General features: G+C 32.6%; 1 protein-coding gene across 2 annotated transcripts in view; it reads right to left on the bottom strand.

The window, feature by feature from the left end:
- Positions 1–24,940, bottom strand: part of RhoGAP102A (Rho GTPase activating protein at 102A) — a 75,211-nt gene that overhangs the window by 19,179 nt on the left and 31,092 nt on the right. The window contains exon 5 of one of the 2 annotated variants that reach the window (XM_076396396.1): positions 13,342–13,532. In XM_076396396.1, coding sequence (XP_076252511.1) covers positions 13,342–13,532 — 191 coding nt within the window. The remainder of the gene's footprint in view (positions 1–13,341; positions 13,533–24,940) is intronic. The other variant, XM_076396397.1, reaches the window with a different exon arrangement.

The raw sequence follows: 24,940 nt of genomic DNA, 5'->3' as shown, positions 1-24,940 counted from the left end.
ATGCACCTCACTATCCAACACTATACAAGATTAGATGGTTTGATTCTTTTGAGTCCGTGTCCTGTTCTGGTGGTATTCAAAAGTTGCAATATTTCAATATTCGTATGAGAATGGAGTCTTTTCTCATGCCCCCTTGCAATGCTTTTGATTTCTTGACTGACTGAGGGTATCTGAAGGTCTCGATGTAGGTAATCAGCCCTATAGTATTTGGGTGGGCAATCCCTCTCAGGATTTTGTTCTGAAAAATTTGTATTTTGCTCTTTGCAGAACATCCCCATTATTGAACTCCGTAGGTAGTCAGCCTGTAGTATTTGGTTGGGTCCAAAATACTTTTCAGAACTTTTGTTCTGAAAAATTTGTATTTTGTTTATGTTACTTTGTGTATGTCCATATAGGTTTCAATATTTGCTTATATAATAGCAATTTATTATGTACTGATAATTGTGATTTTCTTCCAATTAGCCAGTACATTTTCCTATATTTCAATTCCAGTTCTTTTCTTTTCTTCTTTATATGTTCCAGCGAGGTTTTGCATCAAAAATCATTCCGAGATATTTACCGTTGTTGCTATATGGAATGATAGTGTTATTTAATGTTATTAGTGCTTTTACGGTCTGTTTATAGGTGAACTGCACATGTACAGATTTATTTTCATTAATTCTTATTTTCCAACCTTGTGTCCACTTATTTATATTGTCACTTTTGTCTTATGTTTTCGCCCAATAAGTGTTGCAATTCACTCTTTTCGACCTTTTTCGCTCCTCCAGAACTTTTCCTGGAATTTTTAACTAGTTGAGGCCAAAACCAAAAATTGGTATATGATTCAGCATCACTGAATGGATCGCAGCTAATGACCTTAAAGTTTAACATATCATTAGAATTAAGGCACTAATCAAATCTAAAAATATATTTCGTTGCTCAAGAATAAGATCCCAAAAAGAAATAAAACGAAACATATTAAGATTCCTTAACACTGACACATACTGGTTAATTTTAAAATATGCTAACCACAAATCTTGTGTTATTATGCAGTAATATATATATTTTCAGCCTGGCCGTTATTGTTATTCATGTTTTGTTACCATCTGTCTTGTCTTTGTCTATAGTCCGGAAAAAAGTCCTAGCGGCAAACTAAAATGTTTTGGACCAGTTTCAAGTCATACACTTTCGTAATCCGACACCGCAACAACTAAAAACCGTTCCTATCGCAGCAGAACGGTTTTGCATTTGGATCTTTATCGATTTTATATTTGTTTTGAAACATAACTGCGCCCGTTCCGACTTTTGAATCAACTTACAATGCAGCTACTTAATTCTGTTGTTAAAATTGCAATGCTTATTTGAGCGCTCGCGCCGGATTATAAAAGATTATGATACGTGTGCGATAGTGGGCGTTTTAATTTATAGGAACGGCACAGAATGCTGTCATTCCTTGTTAAAATCCCCATAATTTATGCGTGTTTATTTTAAATTTCCTTTCGCAGTATTTGGCTATTTCCAGAAATTGATTGTCTTTTTTTATGCTAACGCAGTATTCTAGTCTAGAAACTTGAAAAATTGATATATATTTCTAATCTTCCGAGTTCTCCCAGGTATTTGGAAAATGGCGTATATTACAATAATATTAAAACCTGGAAAATCATCAAACGAAATAAAAGCCAATAGACCCATATCACTGCTGTCAGTAATATCTAAGGTTTTTAAAAAACTCCTGTTGAAAAGAAACCTAATACCAACACACCAGTTTGGGTTTATTAACAACTAAATTATTCACTAGGTCCACATAATAACAGATGTTATTGAAAAAGTCTATGAAAGTAAAAAAGTATGCTCATGCAAGCCTTGTTCATAAACTACAGAAAATGTTATCAAAACAACACACCGAACTACTAAAATTGTACATTACAACCAGAATGTCAATCAAGAAGAAGCTTACTCTACAATAAACCCTCAATAAAACCTACTATAATACCTCAAGGAAGTGTACTGGGGGAAATGCTTTGTTTATTCTACATTTGTGATATATCCCAAATGGAGAATATTACGATGGCTACATTTGCTGATGATACTGCGATAATAGTTGTCGGAGACAATAGTGAAGAAGCCACACGAAAATTAAAACAGATAAGTGACAATATAAATAAGTGGACACAAGCTTAGAAAATAAAAATTAACGAAAGTAAATCTGTGCGTGTGCAGTTCACCTACAATTAGACCATACAAATACCATTAACATTAAATAATATTATCATTCTATATAGAAACAACGCTAAATATCTCGGAATGAATCTTGATCTTGAAGGCACATATAAAGAAGAAAAGAAAATAACTGAAATTGAAATATAGGAAAATGTATTGACTAATTGGAAGAAAATCACAATCATCAGTACATAAGAACTTGCTATTATATAAGCAAATACTGAAACCTATATGGACATACAAAAAGTAACATAAACAAAATACAAATTTTTCAGAACAAAAGTCCTGAAAAGTATTTTGGATCCAACCAAATACTACGGGCTGACTACCTACATCTAGACCTTCAGATATCCACAGTCAGTCAAGAAATCAAGAGAATTGCAAGGGGGCATGAGGAAAGACCCCATTCTCATGAGAATATTAAGTATTAAAACTTTTGGATACCACCAAGGCAGGACACTGATGGAAAAGAATCAAACCATTTGATATTGTGTAGTGTTGTGTGGTGAGATGCATTTAATAAAAAATATAGCAATGACATGTTTAAACAATATTTCACCAGAGACTGAGATAGGGCCGATGGCCGTCCTACTTATATACCTAGATTAAGTTATCACATAGGCAAATTTTAGGGTAGTTGGAGACGAGTAGTAACAATGTAACAATTAAATAATAAAAAAAATCCTCCAAGCTTAACCCATTAGAAAATTACTGACGTTGAAGTGTGTAAAATTTTACACCTTATAATAACGACCTACAAAATTTACAGAAATAATATCCCCGATTTTGGACACGATAACGAAGATCTGGCAATCCCAAGAGGTTGATGTCGCTTATGATTGAAGGCTATTTTGGATCATTCAGTTACTAATTATCATTCAATTCAGACGTGCCGCTATCGACTGCCCAAGGGCCTTCAGTTAACACTATGCTGCCTTTTATCTTAATAAATAATGATCAAATCATGTAACCATCACTGCTTTATTTTGTACTTCCTGAATCCACCGAACCATAAAGGAATATGAACTTAAGGGCCCTAATGGAATTGTAAAAATTTAAATTATTTTCCGAGATATGGGTGCTTAAGTTTTTTCTTCCTCTGTAATCTGTGCCATCGAAATCTGTCTGAGAACAATAAGCCTTTGCGTTTTCAAAATTCTAAAGTGTTGTAGTTTTATAACTTTTTTTATAAGAGAGCTTTGATCTCTGACTCGAAGTTGGAATGAAACATCTTTTGGGTCAGAATATACTGACGGAACGTCAGTATCAATGTCGTAGGTCACAGTAGCTGCATCCTCATTAGTTGGAGGGTTCGTACTGTTAAACAAGTTTAACACAGTTCCCACAACGCAGCCGTTTCGAATTTCGTGCAAAGCAGTCTTCATCGTCATTTCACTTTGCCATTTAGCTTCTTGGATTGAGGTAGCTTAAGTGTCGCAAATGAAACAAACGAATTTTTCTTAAAATTCAATTTACTTGAAATTTGATATGAAGCTCTTCTATTGGTTCTTCAATCGTAAATTAACGTATCTTGAAGTATCTTCAAGTAATCAAGAACTAAATGGCGAATAAAATTAGTCCGCAAATAGTTCTTTGAACCAGGCCATTCTTTTATAATATATTTATTCAAATTAATTAATATAATAATGCAAGAAAAAAACAAAATAAAGAACAAAAATGACAATAGTCGAAAAAGTAATTTTGAGCATTCCATGTTCATTATCATGACAACATGGTGAGATTATGGTAATTCTATACCAAAATACTAAATAAAAATCTATTATTTTTAAGATTTAGATTAAGCTGTTCAGCTTAACCACCAAGCTTCTTAGATTGAGGCAGCTTAACACGGCGTCTGATAAAGAAACTCTTTCGAGACGGTTAATATAATATTTCAAGCTCTTTCAATTTTCTCAATTCTTTTCGGTATACTCTTCAAGAAAGTAAATAAAGTCAAACAATTTGTTTTCATCAAATTACCGCTTTTCCAAAAAACGAGAAATTTTTTTGGTATTTCCGAATATTTTAAATAGAGTAAAAACCAAATTTTGTTACAGTTTTCTTTAATAGAACACCCACGCCAAATTTCATGAAAATCGATTCAATAGAACTCGAAATATCATGTTAACCGCGTCGAAAAAAGTACTTTCGAAGAGCATTTCTTTAAAGCTTCGTTATTAGATATCTCTCTCTAAAACACCTATATTTCCTATTCTAAAATGCCTCTGTTGTTTGTTGTTTAAAATAATTTAAATTTTATATATTTCTCATCGCATGTAAATACCAAGAAATAGTTGAATTATCAACTACTAAGCTGTCTGAAAGTTTTTTGAAAGTTAAAGCAGGACAATAATAAGTTTGGCAATTCATTGCGTTAGAACTTTTTTGATCTTCCAGGTCGGTCTTTCAAAAGATATTTATTCAAATCAACCAAAATAGTGACCCAAAAGCCAAGAAAATGATACTCGCAAATGCAATTTTGAGCCTTGTGAATCCATGATTAACACTCTGATGAATAACTATAATACTATTGAGAAAACTCTTATTTTATGTAGATATTTATTCGAGATTATTTAAAGATGATCAAAATACATACAGATATCTAATGTATTAGCAATGTTGCTCGGTATGTGCAACGTCAAAAACTTAAGTGATAGATTACATGTTCAGCACAACAATAGATAGTCCAGATAAAGAATTGAAATGAAAAAAACCATGGAAGAAACGCACATGCCCATATAGTACAAAATTATTATACAATATCGTTGGACCAACTATAGTAGTACCTAATGAGAACATACATCAATGAATGAATGGCCAAAATATAGACATATTTTATCACATTAGACAAACAATATTAATCCCTTGAAGAAAAAATGACATAATTTATATGTGTTGTACTTTTTTCCCGTAATAACTTGATGTATTTCATTAGAGTGGGTCACGTAACGCCAACAAACTCGAGATATTCCCCGAAACTACAGCGAAAATGTTTTAACGTGTCAACTGATAATCATTTTATGTAGGGAGACAAATGATACGCTATAGTAATCCCGAAAAATCAAAAATGCCAGCGGCGGTGACGTCATTTGGATTCAAGATTGACATCGCCGATAAAAATAACGCCAAGGTGTCAACCTCGCTTATAATTGTTATTGTGCCTGTTTATATTTAGACGCTATTCATCAGACAAACAGTGATCGTAAAACCTGTTGAAAATATCTATTCAAGTGGCGCGTTCTTTTGTTGTTCCTATAGAAGACACTATGCGAACTAAATACAATATATCATTTTGAATAACAAACAACAAATTATCAAAACATAGCTTGGTAAAGAAATGAGATTCTGAGACTGCACCAATTCGACCATTCACTTTTTTATTTTGCCCAATTTATTTGCAGTTTAGGGTAAATGATGTGGCTCGGTGAATGAAGGTAAAACGAAATGAAACAGTGGTGTTTACATTATGTGACCGTTATTTATTGGCTATATAAAAAAAATGTGAAAAAAAACAAATAATAAAACGGATGGCAGCGGAGTTACCTGAAGACGAGGCTTGGGCAGTCGATGGTGGCCGTCTAAACCAAACGAGGGTTGAGCACTGAATGAATCGCAATACCCTTCAATAACATCCCAGATAAACCTCTCGGGGTTGCCGCCAGTTATTCGTTATCGGGTTTTAGTTGGCGCTGCTGGCACCCCGCCCATGTTCAACATCTGGGATTATATTTCTGGGTATTTTGTAGACCGTTATTCCACGATGTAAAATTCGACATGCCTCAAGATCTCTACAATACTCCCCTGCCAGAATTTTACATAAAATTACTTCAAGCAACATAAATTCAAAAATGTATGAAAAAATATCAAATACAAAAAAAAAATATACCAAACAAAATGTGCTGTGTAAAATGGGCTTTGAAAAATGTGATAGTCCGAAACGGTTGTGGTTGGTACGGTTGCGATCTGGTACGGCTGTTGATATCTTCTGGTCCTACAGATACCGTTGCATCATCGTCGCTTTGGCACTTGAATGTGGTCCATCGACGACGTTGAAAACAAGCTATTTTTGGACAGGGCTCCCGTAATCGACGCTGTGGGAGGATCGATTGTTCGATGACGTGGTAGCTTATTTTCTTCGACGACGGGACGTTAGCAATTCTGGTACTTCGGCGAAGACATGACGAGTCTACGGTGACTGCAATCGGTACCTAGCTTTTGGAGCTGCTCTGTGACTAATCCGTAGTCACATACGTTAGGTTAATTCAGAAAAAACAAATAACGACGGTATCCGACCGAAGCTGCCCAAAACCTTTCAAATCAAAATATCTGCCATTATGACGGAGACGGCGAGCGAAGGAAGACATTATGATTTAAACATAGCGCCGAAAGAAATGTTTAGCCGAGACGCTGATGATTAAGCAGTGATGTAAAAATATTCAAAAGATTGTGAAATAATATTTTGACAAAAAATTTTAAAAAATGAATAGGAATAAAATGAAAAGGAATATTGAAGGTAAAATCGAATTAAAAATATTTAAAATTTTGAAACAGAACATATAACGGTCACGTAAAATACACCATGTTCCACGTACCCTCCATTCACGAGTCCAAACCCAATATTGCGAAAGATCACGTCGGGGTCACCACTTTAGGGTAAATGATGTGGCTCGGTGAATGGAGGTAAAACGAAATGAAACAGTGGTGTTTACATTATGTGACCGTTATTTATTGGCAATATAAAAAAATGTGAAAAATACAAATAGTAAAACGGATGGCAGCGGAGTTACCTGAAGACGAGGCTTGGGCAGTCGATGGTGGCACGTCTAAACCAAACGAGGGTTGAGCACTGAATGAATCGCAATACCCTTCAATAACATCCCAGATAAACGTCTCGGGTTTGCCGCCAATTATTCGTTATCGGGTTCTAGTTGGCGCTGCTGGAACCCCGCCCATGTTCAACATCTGGGATTATATTTCTGGGTATTTTGTAGACCGTTATTCCACGATGTAAAATTTGATATGCCTCAAGATCGCTACAGCAGTATATTGTTGCCGCGTTTGAGTAGTTCCTTCCTCCCAGATTCACTCAACATGTGTTATTTCTGCCATACCTTGCAAGTGACCGCATTAACTCTCTCTTTCTTTCTTTGTCTCGAAAATATCTTTTTATTACAGTGTTTCTCATTCTGTCTATACCTACCCCTGTAAGATTGGTCTATATGTGTCTTTATATTTCTATTTTAGTTTTGTTATATTCCCTATTATATAAATATTTCTATTCCCAAATATCTAAATGATTTAATTTGTTTCTTCACCTTAAATTTCGCTTTATTTTTATTCAATATCAGTCCATATTATCTTAGTACCGTATTCCATCTGATTAGAGATTTCTAAAATATCAGTCTTTATCAGTGCAAAATCAGAAAAGTATCCTCCGACATTTCAAATTTTTTCGCATTTTTGTACCCTAGGTGCAATACTACCTCTTCGATCTAACCTTTCTTTATTATTACATCCATAAAATCTTATGAACAGTATTGACCTTAGACTTGGTCCTTCTCTTAGTCCTCTTTCTGAAGAGTTCTGAAGAGCGAGGAAGATATGGTATTATTCCAGGGCTTAGCAAGATGAAACTGATTTGTGTAAACTTACATCCCAACTGAGACATGAAAGTAAAAAAGAAATGACATCATGAGTGAATTTTTGCGTGGACTTGCTAATAGGACTAATGCTGAGTATTCGCTGTGGATAATTACCGGGAATCTTAAAATGGCCCATCAAGCAAACGTCTACGATAAAAAATGAGGATAGGAGCTAAGTCAGAGATAATCAGGAGAAGGCTACAAGATTTGCAGAACACCTCTGGAGAATGTTTCAACTGCGCACAGCGAATGGCGTTAAATCATTACTCTACGTCATTAGATAGAAAAAAATTAAAATTCAATTCACTCTAACTGAAGTTAAAAAGGAAATAAAAAGTAATATTTGCGCAAAAAAGTCTACTGATTGTGACCTTATTACCATGAAAATATTAAAGAAACTTCCAAAAAAAGTACTAATTAAGATATCTAAGAAATCTTATAACAGCTTCAATATGTAGCACAAATATTAAAGTTGGCTGAAGTAATTATGATTCCTAAAATAGGAAAGCCACCTCGCAAAACAGTGTCATACCGGCCAATATCGCTATTGCTGATGATGACTACTGAAATGATAAACCCAATCATTGAGAAAAAATATCTTATTCCTGATCATTAGCTTGGTTTCAGGAAATAACACTCCAGGAACGATCAGGTTCGTAGAACCACCAATGTTACAGAAAAATCAATATAGAAAATAAAATTAGTTCTAAAATATTTCTATAAAGTTTCCCGCAAGCTTTCTATAAAGTTTGATATGCGAGTTTAAAGTATAAGATTAAAATGCTTGAGTCATATACAATTTCAGAGTTAAACAAGATATTCCTATTTAAACTTGAAGAAAATGACAAGGGGCTAGTTATTGGTAATTGGGGCTAGTTCTATATATATATAATAAATTGTATTTAATTTACAACCATGTTTTCTTTCCCACATCTCAACACTATAAAAAAGAAAAACATTATAATTATAATTTTTTGCAAACAATTTTCTTAAATATAAATAAATGTCGTCATAAAACGTTGCAACATTGTTGTTAAGCCCAAAGTCTCTAACGTAGAATAAGACCTTTGTAATTCTAAATCTGTAGCAAATTAGGATAAAAATAAATAGCTTATTAAAGGTAATTTACTATAGTGCTATAAAAAACTTTGAAATTTGACCTTTCCCACCAGACACGCCATTTATAATAGGCAAAGGTATCTAGATCGATTAATAATTGAATAAACAAGAGCGTGGATCGGGTTTGTTGCGACAACCACCGTTAAAAATACACAAATTACTATACGCACCGTTAAAGAAGATAGAGAGATAAACAGACAACGAGTTATTGCGCCAGATTATCAATCATAACGGCGCGTCCGCCCGTTGCAAAATCCCCGTCTGAAAATAGACGTTCATCGGGACGATCGGGAATAGTTTCGGACCTGGTCCAGTTCGGCCGCCGACAATTAAGTCAAGAATGACGTCAAAGCGATCTGTGAAGCAACCGACTTAATTGATGACGTACAACGACGACCCGTATACGAAACGCTACTATTTTTATAACCCATATTCAGATTTTGACGATTAAATAACGGAATTGGAGAGCCGCAGGAACCGGAGATAACGGCAGATGACCAAAATATGCCAGAGAAAAGTAATACAGCGAGAAATAACATAAACTGCATTTAAACAGCTGTTTTCTAAGTTCTAGCATTTGATATATATAATACCACTGATAAACATAATAAATATTGGCAGTAATTCGTAAATTTGTTTTGTTTTTTAAATTCAAAGTGTTGTTGAAAAAATATATTATTATTTTATTTTTCAAGCAATTAACCTTTTAATTCCCCATCGGAATTTTTAAATTCAATATCAGTAAACCGACCTTTCTTTTGCAATCTTAATTAGAGAATCTGAAACATATTTAGTCAGTAATAGTATTTACAAATTGGTAGTGTCAATCTTCCCATAGAAGCGTTCGTAAATATTTTAACCTATTTTGTGTTATTCGTTCAAGTATTATCATAGTGCAAAATGACTCGAATCTTTTGGCGTATTCCCATTTCTTATCCAATACATCAATACAATTTACCAGTAAACAAATAGGTTTTACTTAATACTCAACAAGAACGATCAACCTAGTCACTGAAGAAATATTAAAACTAAAAATAATTACAATAATTATTAATTTATTGGTACCTATTTTTTAACGACCAAAGGCCGATAAAAAAATAAATAAGGTTAAATCATGTAGACTCACTTTGCTAATGATTGTTCAATCACATTTAAATAAAATATTATCAATGATAAAAACTCCGGACTGCTTTTTGGATCCCTAAATGGTAGTATACAGGCAAAAATACTCAAAATTGACCAGACACATAAAACAACCTGCATCATTGAATATTTTGTAATACAAAATTAACTGTTTTCTTGGATGTTATGTACAAACACTTGGGCTTGGGATCCAGATGAAAAATATGGTGTTCCTTCTTGAAAACACTAAGTAGAATTAGGATTGAATTTCTAAGGCATGAGAAAAAGATCTTCAATGGAGAATAGGTAAATCAGGGCATTGATGTGGCATAAAATAGGGCTTCTTCTAAAGCAAATAATTCAACAAACAGAAAGGAGAGGTGAGGATTTAGTTTGAGTGATCAATATTGATCTGGATGCTATGGAATGGATGGATGCAAATTTATAAAAAGTAATGGTTCTTAGTGAAAATGAGCCTTATGATTTTTTGGAGAAACAACCTTTGGTAAACGACAACCTTATTGCGCACTAAAAATTGGACCAGGTTTGAAGACACCAAAAGATAATTTTAGGGTAGTATTTTAATTGCTTTCAATGGTTTCAATAATTTCAATAAAATATCTTTAACCTTATTATTCATTCGTAAGTCTTTAGAGAAACTTTTAAATAAAGACAATGTTTGTCCGACAAATATTTTAAATAAAATTAAGATTGTTGGTTCTCCGGTTATTATGTTCCAGGAAAGGTCAAAACCAAGGATTTTTGTAAAGGTTTTAGTTAAAATAAAACTATTATTCAATGAAAATTAATGGAATCTAAGGTAATCATACTGAATAAAATAGAGTCAAGAAATGTCTGCAGTATATTTGAATCAGAGCTGTCTGTTATTACCAACAGGAATTAATAATAACTGGTACAAAATGTAATGTGATAATATCTGGTGAAAAAGATAACTTACATCACACTATGTAAGTTCAAGATTATCTTAATTTGAGAACTTAGGAGTTGAGGTATAACCTTATCATATTACAAAATAAACTTTTTATGTATACGTTATTTGCCTTGATCAATATTACCATTAATGCTTTCATATGATATCAGCAACCCATAATAGATCATGCCAAATATATAACATTACCTTGACGTATATGAGTAATTTGCTTTGGCTATGATAGATCTGTTTCACCTGGCTAGACGCCCTGTTTTTCAATTATTTAACATTATCGTATTTTTCATTGACTATAACAATATAACGACAAAAGTCTCCTTTTTTGTGCTCAGTTAATATATGGTATACACAAACACCATATCGACATTCAATATTGTTAATTATAGTTAAACAATATTTTCCTTCTCATTTTATTCTATTTAAAAAGAGATAAAATACTGTTTAAGAAGTTGTTCAGCTTGATGTTTTCTTTATCAGAGATCAAATATACGAAATGTACAAAAACAGTAAGCAATTTTTTATCCGAAATATAATTTAATACAATTATTTCACAGAAAATTGTTAGTCTGGAAAGTATCCGTGTAAAGTCAAAAGACATGCAATAATGTGAGGTATGTAGAACATCCCTTCATCCACTGTTGGGTAGTATAGGATTTAAGAGGTGTAAAGATAAACCAAGAAGGGGTTTAAGGGAATTTCCAGACATTGTTTTTAAAAGAATATAACTAAACATACATACATACATACATACAACATACATACAACAAAATCAAGGAAGGATTATTATATCAGTTTGTAAATTTTAGATGAGACATGGATATTTTAAGAATGGTACATTGGGTCACTCACGGCAAGATGACAATAAATAGAGTGTAAAGACAATACAAATTGATGGAAGAAGGTAGCATTGGAATAACTATCGATTAGGTTTTGTTAGTCATAACATTTATTAATAATTCATTGCAGACAAATAGTTGTTCATGCTGGAAATAGGAATGGTTTAACTCCTGGTGCAATTTTTTTTCTCCAAGAAAAAAAGTCCAAGGGTGAACTTGGAGGAACCATCAGTTATTGTTATGGTCAATGCATCATATCTCTACACTGGTGGAGAAGATCCCAACAAAAGCATCAACAAAGACCCCAATTAAGGAATGACTTAAAGTACATAAAATATATTTTAAAAAACATGTTAAAGAATGAAGTATTTCAAGTTATTACTCGGTAAATATAATGAAATATTTAATTGCAATTACTTTTTTAAATAAGCCGGAGAAACGATACATGGTGTATTCTATCTCCCTATCACTGCATATGCGCCAAAAACTCTACCTATACTAATGTGGCAAAAATCTCATTGTAAATATAATAAAACAACTCTAACCTAAAAATTATTGTGGCTGTATAATTAAGTAGTTTTAAGTTCTTCGATAATATATGCATTAGATGTACTATAACATTAAAATAAATTATAAAGCATAACAGTTGTGTCTCGTTATTTTGTTTAGATTAGAATTTTGTTATATGTCAGAGTCAAAATGTACTAAAACTCAGAGTTGGTCTCCAAAAAAGCCCGACAGCTTGGGTAATACTTTCTAATCGGACATCTTTTCTAAATGATTTTACAAATGATTTTACTTCTTTCTTTAGTTATTACTCCGTTTTCCTAAGTATTGTTTTATTAAAATAAGGTTACAGAGTTCCAAATAGCAAAACAAATGCTTATTTTGTTTATTTTAATTTTAATTTTCCATCCCAGATGACATCCGGTTTTTCCAAGTTTGGTTATTGGGATGATGGTTCTTGTCCGATTTCGCACTCTTATGGGCGAATATAATTAGAAACTTTCATAAGCTTATTATATCTAAAACAAGGTCAGCTTATTCAAGAGAGTTTCTGCATGTAGACTTTATTTATTTCTTTACAGAGACATTACAACATATGAACTAATAATAGCCAGAGGTAGATTAAATTACAGCTATAGCAGTTTTGTCATCCAAATTTTAGTAGTAGATCCAGATTGTAGTAATAGGCAGTAGATGCAATCATCGAAAAAAGTTGTAGTAGTAATTAAAATAAGTAACAATAGTAATTCAAAATCAAGTTTCTTGATGATATAAAAATAAATACGTGAACAAATGTAAATGTTGTTTAAGCCTTTTTAATTGAAATAAAACGCGCTACCCTAAATCTTATATCTTAAAACCGCATATCGAATATAATATTATATACAATAATAATAATTTATATCAGTATTGTGTAATAAAATTTTAAAAATCGTGCGAATCAACATCAGTACCGATCGTCACTCACCTCATCTTTGGATGTTTCAATTAAAGAACTAAAACTGGCCCTGGAGCCATGCCTGATCATTCCTCTATTCTCGTCAGGCGAGCCCGCGTAATCGGGCCTCGTCCTGAAGGCTGCTCTGTTCAATCTGTCATTCTCGACGCACTGAACCATAGGAATACCAAATACCAAACCGCCACCTGGAGACGATCCTTCTGAAACAAACAAAAAACTATATCTGTATCATTACATTTATATTAATACATTTTTAATTGATGTGAAAATTAGTGAAATGTGAAACGAACAAATCATTTGTAGGCATTTTAGGATTTCTTGACTTCTACAAATGTTATAAGTATGATCAAATAGCTTGATTTCACCCCAAATAGTATAATATCAAATAATCGATAGCCTATTACGATATCACCTTGAAATCCACAGAGTTTGATTCAAAATGGGAGTGTAAAATAAAAAGTGGGCATCCAAAATACACTCACTAAACAGTTAAATATAGGCTATGTCAGTGAAGTGTGTATTTAAAAATAATTAAATTAAGATCTAGTTTGTATAGGAGATAACTTATTGTGACAAGACAATAAATATAATAATAATAATAACAGTATAAATAAATAGATCAACGATTAATAACTTTTTTACTAATTTTTTAGAACGTCAACAATCTTCCCGTGGGCAATCAGTATTATCATATGATTTCCGCTATATTATATAACAATCCTGACATGTAGAAGATCACTTCAGTAAGTGACCTGCTATCCAGCTTATAATCTAAATCTTAACTATATACTATTCTAACTTATTTTAAAGACTATTCTAACTTATTATAGACATTATTAAATCTCACTCAATATGTCTATTAATCAGTTCTTATGTTAGTATGCGTTTGAGCCTATGTAATAACACTGTCATCGCTCACATTTAACTGTTTGGGGAGTGCATTGTAATGCAATAATAGTCTTTCAGAGTATTTCGCACTAACATAGAAGATGACTTGCAATACTTTATTCTGAAACCTCTGGAGAATATCTATGTTAGATTTGCTAGTAGTACCCCGCAGTTCTATACCTTGTTATGCAATTATAATTTAGATTTACACCCAGCTAATACATTTTATTTAGTTTAAGCCCAAGCCCAACGTCGACCAAAATGCATTACCAGATATTTAACGCTGTCTGCTTGCGGAAGTTCATGATTATTCAATTTTACTGAGGGACGTGTTCTTTTACATAGGGTGAATGTGATATGGGTAGATTTTGTCTCATTTGCTTTGATACGCCACGTTTTCAACCACGATTCAGTTTAAGATGAAGTTGGAGGTTTTTGGTGAATGATATTAGATCGCTGATATTCATCGTGTGATGATAAAACCGCTATATCGTCAGCATATGTTGCAACACTAGTGTTTCTTGAGGTCGGTAGGTCAGCTGTATACAATATATATAACAATGGGCCAAGAACAATGCCCTGCTAAACACGCGAATATATTGGGTGTAGGTCAGTGTATTCGTCGCCCTGTTTGACAATAAAATGTCTGTCTGTAAGGTATGATTTCAGCAGTTAAAAGTACGTACGGGGCAAGAGCTTTTTCAATTTAACATGCAGTCCAGTGTGCCACACTTTGTCGAAGGCCTGCAATATATTGATAAATGCAGCAGAGCAATATTTTTTATCGTTTATTTTTTTTATTAATCTGGTTGACTAATCTATGTATTTTTTCTGTTGTTCCGTGTTTATTACGGAAGCCACATTGATGGTCTGTAATAATAATTCTCCCTTCTGCGATTATTTTGGCTATCTTAATGTATAGTCCTTCCAAAAGTTTAGAGATCACAGGTAATAGGCTTATAGGTCAATAAAATGAAACGTCTTTTATTGTTATCTAAGTCACAATAAAATTATTGTGTTACTTTGTGTGGTTCATGGGTTTTCCAGGTGTTGACTGAACACAACAAAACAGATTAGCATATAAATGTGTACCTTTCACTAATTACCCGTCAGCAAAAGAAAAGCTGTGCCCGTACTGAAACAAAAGAGAGGAAAGCGTAGTTTTTACCCAGCAATGCGCCCCAAAGGAATAACCCACCGTTGATAAATCATTCGCAATGATCAATTTTGAAATAGTGAAAGTTGCATATTTCATAAAAACGGATGGTGAGCGAGAAAATGTATTATTGTTATTATCATGGCATGAAAAAATTCATATTGAGTATAATTACGATTTTTATAGTTTGTTATGTTTTGAGCTCAGAAGAAAAGTGAACAGGCATCATAGTTTAAAAAAAAATTGTAAAAAATTATAATAGAGCGGTCTAAATACTGAAACAAGTATTTCCAGATGTTGTAAGGTACAATAATAAGTTATTCATTTCACGTAGGCGCTTCAGCTATGTATGATTTTTGTTTATTCTTATCGTAATTTAAATCCCTTTAAAACAGTAGTAAAAAGTAGACTATAAGGCAGACTATCAGTCTACAACATATTTCCCAGACCTAAATAAAGCTGCCCACAAGACTTGCCAGTAGAACAATAAACACCCGACAGTCGGCGATGTACGTCGATTGTTTTTCATCGGCCCGCTACGAGAAAAAATCGTCTCCATTATCGATCGGCCAACCACGATCTTGTTCGTCCTCGGACCACGTCGATCGAAAATAACTCTTTGGCCTATTTTTAACCGATCGAAACGATAGAAATTGTTTTAACAGATCCCATAATAGAAAAAAAAACACACACACAGCGCTATTTCGCTGCCATCTCCAAATAAACGGTCGCATTTTATGTTGAGGGTTTTTTCGCTCTGTCTCGCTCTCTTTCGTAAATTCGAACTCGGGACATGGCCCATCGTAAATCTCTATTAATTGTTTGTTCTGTTCCACTAAAGATAAATCAATATTTGCATACGTGGATTTTATTGGTAGTGTTTCTATGGCTATTGAATATTTGAGACACAGACTTTGTGATTATTAACTACACATATTACCCAATCGATCTTTATAGTACTAGAAATGTGAATTAATTCTAAATGGATTATGATAGATGTTGAAACTTAGCCTATATCGGATTGAACATTTTTATAACTATATTGATTTTATAGCTCTATTTTCATATTCCAAGCTGCCTTTTTTATGAACTAGGGTTCATATGGCCGAATCAATTATGCTAGAGAGCATCCGACCTTACGCAACCTGGTGTAACTGTAATGTTTGTTCTTAAAATTTTACACTCTTACTTTTGGATAGCCAAATGGATATTTGAAGAAATTTTTCGGTTTTAACTTATTCTGTTTTTTAATAATTCAATGCAGATATATTATTATTCGTGCTAGAGACAGGAATTCAACAAAGATATTACAAAAAGTTATCGGCCAGACTGAAATTCAGAAATGGCTCACAAAAAAATGAAGACACCATGTTAATCGGTGAAGTATTTAAAATTTCTACTTGGTGAAATAATTTAAAATATTTAATTGTTTTTCATGTATTAGTAACAGCCTGAAAATAATACACAGTAGTTCAGATGTCTGAACAATATGGCAACAAAGTGTAATATCTTCCTGCATATCACTGCATATTAAATCAAATCGAATTGTTATCGGATGTGGTAAACAATAACTACAACAGATATGCGAGTCGAGAAAAATATATAAGCAAGAACTATTTAAATATGTGGAAAGGATAGTGTCTACAAAATACCCTTCGATTTGGATAAACTCCATCAGACACACTGAAGAAGAGATCCACAAATAATTTAATTGTGAACTAGTGTTAGACTGGAAATCAACAGCTTAGTTATTGACTTGAATTATGGCTCAGAATATGACAGTGTTAAATGAAACATTCCAGATGATTCCTGAGTGATGTATGTGGGAGCAAATAAAGCTGAGTGTATAATTAGTATAGGATAACTGTAGAAAATCGCATTTTAAAGTGTAAAACACTTATTTGCATATGTATATAATTCTATTATAATTATATACTATATAATTATATACTATACAAGAGAATTTGGTAAAAAAAAGGTTAAGAAAAATGTACAGGGATAGAAGAGAAGAAAGTAATGATAAATACATTGATATCAGAATAATAAATAAAGTTAAATTAGGTTTTGTAAACTATGATGTTCTTTAATAATTCGTTGCAGATATATTGTTCTTCATGCTACAAACAGGAATTTCACAAAAAGATCCCAACAAGTGATCGGCAAAGGCTGTAATTAAGGAATGGCTCGTAAACAATTTTGAAGATACCATGTTAAAGAGTGAAGTATTAATATAATTGTTAATTAGGTGAACTAAGCCTCCATAGGTAGTTTAGAAGAGAGTTCAATATAAATATAATAAAATAGTCTAACCTACAAATTATTGTGGCTTTATATTTACTGTAGTTTAGTCCTTCGATTAAGTACGCATTAGATGTACCATAATGTTAAGATAAATTATATTTTATAACATTTTTATTTCATTATTCTGTTTATATTACTATCTTGTTATATATCCAAGCTAAACTAAACTAAATGCCTAAGTTAATTGAAATAACGTGAGTTTACTGCTGTGTGTTGGTTTCTTGCAAAACTTAATTATTCTACTTATGAATTGTATTGTCATCGAACTACACCGTCTAAGGTTCTTTTCCCCACACTCACAGCTTTTTGTTGTTTTCGCTTAGTACAAAAGCATTTAAACTCAATTGAAACCTTTATCTTACGAATATATTACTAGGCCACTTTTCAATGTAATTTCTTTAGTGTCTTATAGCCCTTTCAATCCTGGTCCTTTCTCTGTTTCTCTAGTGGTACTATATTAGTTAATAGGTGTCCTTTCAATGGCATATATTTGTCTGTCCATGTATAAATATTATGACATTGTGCATCAATATTCTTTATCGATACACTGTTACGCTACACACCACAATTTACATAAACAAGCATAATTACTATGTATAATTCCAATGTGCACCCCCATAATTAATCAGGCCAAAAACAGCACTCAACGTTCAATTCTGCCAAATAAATTGTTTGAATATGTTTCATTGTTATTTATTATACAGATACATCTATAGAAGCATATAATAATTCATATAACTGATAAAATGCAAATATGTTAGGGCGTCTGAACATATTCTATCTCAATTTTGTGTTACTTAACAACAGCAACTAAGATGTATTGCACAGAATTTGTAAGATATCGCCTTGCTGTTAAATATTTATTTTTAAAGCTTTTTAAGCCCTCGTTTGTTCAATTTATATATTCACTCTTTATGTATTTAACACCTTGAACTTGAAATAGAGAATTCACTCACAGAAAATTCACCAGACATAGATCCGCTCAATGAACCAAACCTTAATAGATAAACAGTTCAAAATAGTACCTAATGATCTTATGATCTCAAAGCCTATTCATTTCTCGACCACAATTAGAAGGTTGTTAGACAGGTTAGGAGAGTGAAAGGTAATAGGAATTAATAGACAATGTTAAGTCTAAGACTGAGTTCGTCGTTGCCTTTTTTTGTATATGTTATAAACTTCGTACTCCTAAATAACATGAGTTTCCTTTCATATCAACCTACCGATCCCAAAGCTGCTTTCATGACAAAATTTTCGAGAATGATATTTATCTAGATCTAAGCAGGAGTTAAAAGGTGCATGATTAAATGTAGACTAAGTCGAATATATGACTAAGTGCAAGTATTGACATAGTTATTAGTTGGTCAAAAATGAACATAAATACAGAAAAAATAGCCAAAATAGTAAAAAAATGCGGGTGTCCAAGCAATTAATTTTCAGTTTAAATGAACCCGAACAATCTATTAATAATGCTATCGATAAGATCACTTTTAAAGTTTATTACAACCTAGTTAGTACTAATGAACTCTAAAAGAGAACATACGCTGAAGCGATTTTTTTTTAATTGTGAACTCTGATAAAGAGAATAGAGGGGTTTGTAGAACAAACGGATTTTGTTCTAATGAAGCTTCCTATGAACCAAATTGTATTCAACGATGGAAGTAGTACGTAATAATATCAATCTATTCAGCAAAAGTAAGGAAATGAAACATGTTTAATAAAAATCTAAAAAATAAACCACTTGTTGTGCGGACAATAGTTTGCTGTTAATTAAGACGATAGCCTCTCGAGAGTCCTTATTCACTAGTAATTTATAAATTGGCCTTGCATGAAACTATATAAAGCAAATACAATAAAAATAAACATATAAAGGCCATGATATTAAAGGTTATACCATGGCGTCTACAGGCGTCAAACATAGAGGAGACATTAAAAAAATTATTATATCAACATTTTTCGCACTAAAAAGGCATGGCCTTGAAATTCGATAAACCTGAACGACCATTAGAATCAGCTTGATGTAATCGATCGATTCTTTGATCTCACTTTGTTACTGTCGTAATAAAGAACCTATAACGCTTCGTTTTCTGTTTATCCTGATCTGCGCCTATAACATGGATAAAGCTTCATTTTTATTATGAACATTTTTATTGTTACTCTCGTCTGTTTATAATCTAGTGAATTTTAATCGTTAATAAAACTTTCGATTATCACATGACCGTCCAGACCAGACAACGTACAAGATATGGTTTTGTTTTTAGCTTTATTCGTGGAGCATTAACCTTCTGACGTAAGATCGTTTAAGTTATGTATTTAAATTTATAATGTATATAGATAGATCCGTTAAAATTACCCTGCAATTTGTTAAAGGAACAAAATATCTTCTATTAAAGGATTTTCCGAACCAAAACTATAATCCAGGAATATAACATGAATAAAAGATTGCTGTTTTTTTGGTATTATCTATAGCTCACACAACATCTAACGAAATTTGAATTTCATATCTGAAAAAAGACTCGGCTTTTAAGGCTTCGTTTTAAACGTCAACCGATTTTTCAAAAACCGAAACCATTCAAGTTATGTAGTAAAATTTAAATCATGAAAAAAGCCTGTTGGAATGGTGTCATTGCCGATATGAAAGTGTACACGTGGGCGATACCGGTATCATTAAATTTTCCAACGACAATATTTAAAAAAAAACAAATGGAGCCTTCATGAAATTAGACGATGAATGTCTCAAGAGGGTTCTTCATGCAGTCCTACAGTCCTCACACCCACAACGGTGTTATCAAGGGTTTGTCAGCGTCTATAATTAGCTTCATTTCCTGATAGCGAGTTTACAAACCATAATAATATGATTCAAATGTGTTAAGATCGCTGGGGTCGATCAGGTGATGACAAAATTGTCCGAGATCGACGAGAGAACACTGTTGCAATAACTTCACATTCTGCTTAGCATTCGATGAGGGTACCGTCTACCTCTTATTAATCAGACAAGCATAAATATCCTAAAAATGCAACTTCAAAAAAGCGAAGAAATGTAGGTAGGCTTAATTCCTACCGACTGGCCAGTGACCAATTTAGAAACCATTCCAGAAGACATCCGGTCTTACCCTGTCTGGTTACTGGCGTCACTGGGATGGCTATTCCTTGTCGGATTTTTCACTGACACAAGCTCCAACAGGATTCAAACCTGGAACTATCGCAACAGTAGGAAGACCATCCTGTAGCCTTGCCCATTGCGCCAGCGAAGCCGGCAGTAGCATATTAGTTGAGTAGTTATGATGATGATGGTGAGAATTTTATCATACATACGTTATATATACAACGTATAGTTTTTCAATACAAACATAGCTATATAGGTGGCGTGTTTCAACAACTGAAGAAATAATTGTTATTACTGTGCAGTATTTTACTAGCCTCTTAGAAAATCATTGCAATAATGAGATTTATTGATTTATCCATATTGTAGATATATTGTGATCTCCCTTCTGCAAATCCATTCAACAACAACGTATATGGAATTTATAATATTTTTAATAAAAGTAGTAAACCAATATTGATTAGATTTTAACAATCGCTATCTCAGCTTAAATATAGTTTGTAAAAAAACATCTCATTTAGGTTTATTTAAAGAATTTATTAATAGCATTAAAATAATTTATAGTATACGACCAAGTTAAAATCTCCGTTCTTTCATAGATTAGAGAAATAGATTAATTTTTAGAAATACATTCTTGATATCTATATTTTTACATAATCCGTTTTTTGATACATTGATACTGTATTCGTTTATATTAAAATCCAATTAACGAATGCATATAATTTCTCATTTGCATTATTTACTACAGATTATATATTATAGTATACTATAAAATATACTAATATAAATACTACTAAATATAAGATACTTAAAATGACGATGATTAAGAATTATGCACCTATTTTGCTAACTATTTCTTTTGTGATTGTAATTATCATAACAAAATTTAAATAAAGCAAATTGTTGAAACAGTAAAAATATTTTAAAACATTGTTCATTGCAGCTGTTAAATGTTATCGATAAATTCAGTAGACTATTTGAACTTAAAAATTCAAAGCCCAATCGATCACCAAATGCTATCATTCCATTAATCCATTGTCTATATTAAGTTTATGCATTCCATTACTGATGCAACTAAATTCCTAAATTAATTAAGTTCACGCTAATTAATCTGGAACAACCGAATCAATAGTTGGTGTTAAGAAGTCGAACAGAAGATTGTCGAACAATGTACTGATTCCAAGAATACCAATAACTGATTCCAAGAATACCAATTCGAAATGACTTTCTTCTTGGATCTTAGCACGCCGTTGACCTCCATTAAATTACAAAGACAACCAATGAAAATGTGTAGAATATATTTTGAATAATCGTCGTTTTCACATTGAGAGTTGTATGTTGCATGCTCCTGCTAAATTATCAGTTCTATTTATTTTATCTTACGAAGGAAAAATAACACATTGTATGGTAGAAAACATTGTAACAAATTTTGATCGAAACATTTTAACACACTTAATTCCATTATGTTACATATTTGTAGTGCAAAGGGAAGGTTAGATATAGCCCGTTCATTAAAATAGTGAACTAACATCATATAAATGTATTACATGAAAACGAATTGCGAGTTTTAGTTCAGATTGACTTGATAACAAAATTATAATCTAAATAAATTAATAAAACCAAAATTATGGTATAAAATATAATATATTTTAACGTTATAGTACATCTAATGCATATATTATCTCGTTTAAAATAAGCAAACCCGCTTTACAACCTATAATTATTGTCATTATCATTTTCAACAATTTTGCAGACGTTTGTCACCCGGGCGAATTTAATATGCCGATTCGGTTACTTTCATCTCTTTTTAACTACAATAAAGTGAGAAGGAAACGTATTGTCTGTTTTCAAAACGAATGTAAAAAGTGCAACAGGCAACCAACATCGTGATGACGCGAGTTCACTGTTATGTCAAATAGACTATACCTAGTCGTGGTAGGTAGCCAATAGTACACCTATATAAAAACATCACGGCCACCCACAAAGGGACATCGCTTTTCTATAGGAATTTTGAGCTAATTTCAAGCTAATATTGATGCCAAAGCTACTACTTTTGAACAAAAACGAACTAAGTATATAGACGACCAATTTTTTAGGTCGTAAACTGTTTTTAAATGCTCAACATCCATGTTCAAATAATTCCTTAAATTACCATATGATTATAACTAAAACTGTATATTGACATTAAAGCTATACTAAAAGGCAGAAAAACGAAACTTTTCTAGTCGTATAGTATATCGCGGTGCCTGCGAAAAACCCAATAATAATAACTAAATATATTCGCGCCTGTGTGATCCACTGACTCATTATTATAATAAACACATTAATAAAATCGCTTTAAAAAAACGAAAATTATTTTCGTCGGGAACGTGTTCTTCGTCGTAACTTCAAGGAGTTCAGAAAAATACTCATATCTGTTTTAGTTGGTGTCGAGCGTAATTTTTCAGTTATATTTGTTTTAGGTGGCTGCTGATCTCTGTCGCATATGTATTCATCCAACTAAATATATTAAAACAATATTATTCTGAAAATATTGATGAATTTTTGTTTTCTATTAATATCTTGCGATAAATGATGCTTTGGACAAAATATGTTTGCCACCTTATTGGTAAAACTAAAATTCCATCTCTATAGAACATCTAATAAATAAATGGTCTATAAACAGAATAAGTGACATCCACAAGCACTAAGAAAGTTTTGCAGGAGCAGTGGAAAATGGTAATCGGTGAGTTAAGACTTTTCAACCCAGTCAATCTATCTCAACTTTTGCCCTAAAAAGATGCGTGTATAAATTTAACAGCTGTCGGATCATTAGTTTGTGAATTAAAGCATTTTGAGTGAAACAATCTTTGTTATTGTGAAAAAATGAATAAAAAGAAATTTCGCCTGTTGATAAAATATTGCTTTTTGAAGAAAATGAATATAGTTAATTCAAAAACTTGACTTGATGCCGAGTTTCGGGACACTGCTCCAGGAAAATCAACCATCAAGGATTGGTATGCTAAATCTAGATGTGGTGAAATGAGCACCGAAGACGATGAACGCAGTAGACGCCCAAAAGAGGTTGTTGAAATTGAATGAAACAGCAGACATTCTAAAGATATCAACTGAACACGTACATCATATCATTCACGAATATTTGGGTATGAGAAAGGTCTTAGCAAAGTGGGTGCGGCGCGAGCTCACTTTTGGCCAAAAACAACGATGAGTTGATGATTTGGAGCAGTGTTTGAAGATGATCCAGCGTAACAAACCCAAGTTTTTATATCGATATGTGACAATTGATGAAACATGGCTCCATCATTTCGCTCCGAAGTTCAATCGACAGTCATCCGAGTGCACTGCACACGATAAACCCGCTCCAAAGCGTGGGAAAACGCAACAGTTGGCTGGCAAGGTTATGGCGTCTATATTTTGGGATACGCATTAAATAATTTTCATTGACTACCTTGAAAATGGAAAGACCATCAACAGCGACTCTTACATAGCGTTATTAGACCGTTCGAAGGACGAAATCGCCGAAAAAACTGCAGCATTTGAAGCAAAAGGAAGTGTTGCTTCACCAAGACAATGCACAGTATCACAAATCAGTGAAAACGATGAAAAAAAAATCCATTAATTGGGTTTCGAATTGCTTCCTTATCCACCGTATTCTCCATATCTGGCCCTCGAGCGACTATTTCCTGTTCTTAGATCTCAAAAGAACGCTCGCTGGGAAGAAATTTTCGTCGACTGAGGAGGTGATTGCCGAAACTGAGGCCTATTTTGAAGCAATGGACAAATTGTATTACAAAAATGGTATCTAAAAGTTGGATCTAAGAGTTGGTCGCTATAATCAGTGTAACACCCTTGAAGGGAATTATGTTGAATAAAAAATAATAATTTTGCCAAAAATATGTGTTTTACTATGGTAGGCTATATACTAGAATATTAAAATATTTTTAGCAAAAAAATTGAGCCGACTTATATATACACATAATTTAGCTTAACACCTACCTAAACCTACTACTATTTTTTTGTTGGTAATTTAATTTTTTGTATATGTATACAAACATATATTATTATTTTTACACATTTTGGGCTCAATTTTTGTTAAAAATATTTTATTTTTCTCTTTTTAGTGTTAAATATTTACTCAATAAATTGTGCAGTTATTTTAT

This window comes from Rhynchophorus ferrugineus, unplaced genomic scaffold, assembly GCF_030347505.1.
Source record: "Rhynchophorus ferrugineus isolate W39M unplaced genomic scaffold, kcgeb_rfMv2 rfM2, whole genome shotgun sequence".
Taxonomy (NCBI): domain Eukaryota; kingdom Metazoa; phylum Arthropoda; class Insecta; order Coleoptera; family Curculionidae; genus Rhynchophorus; species Rhynchophorus ferrugineus.
Note: the sequence above shows the minus strand (reverse complement) of the source record. Positions and strands in the feature narration are given on the sequence as shown.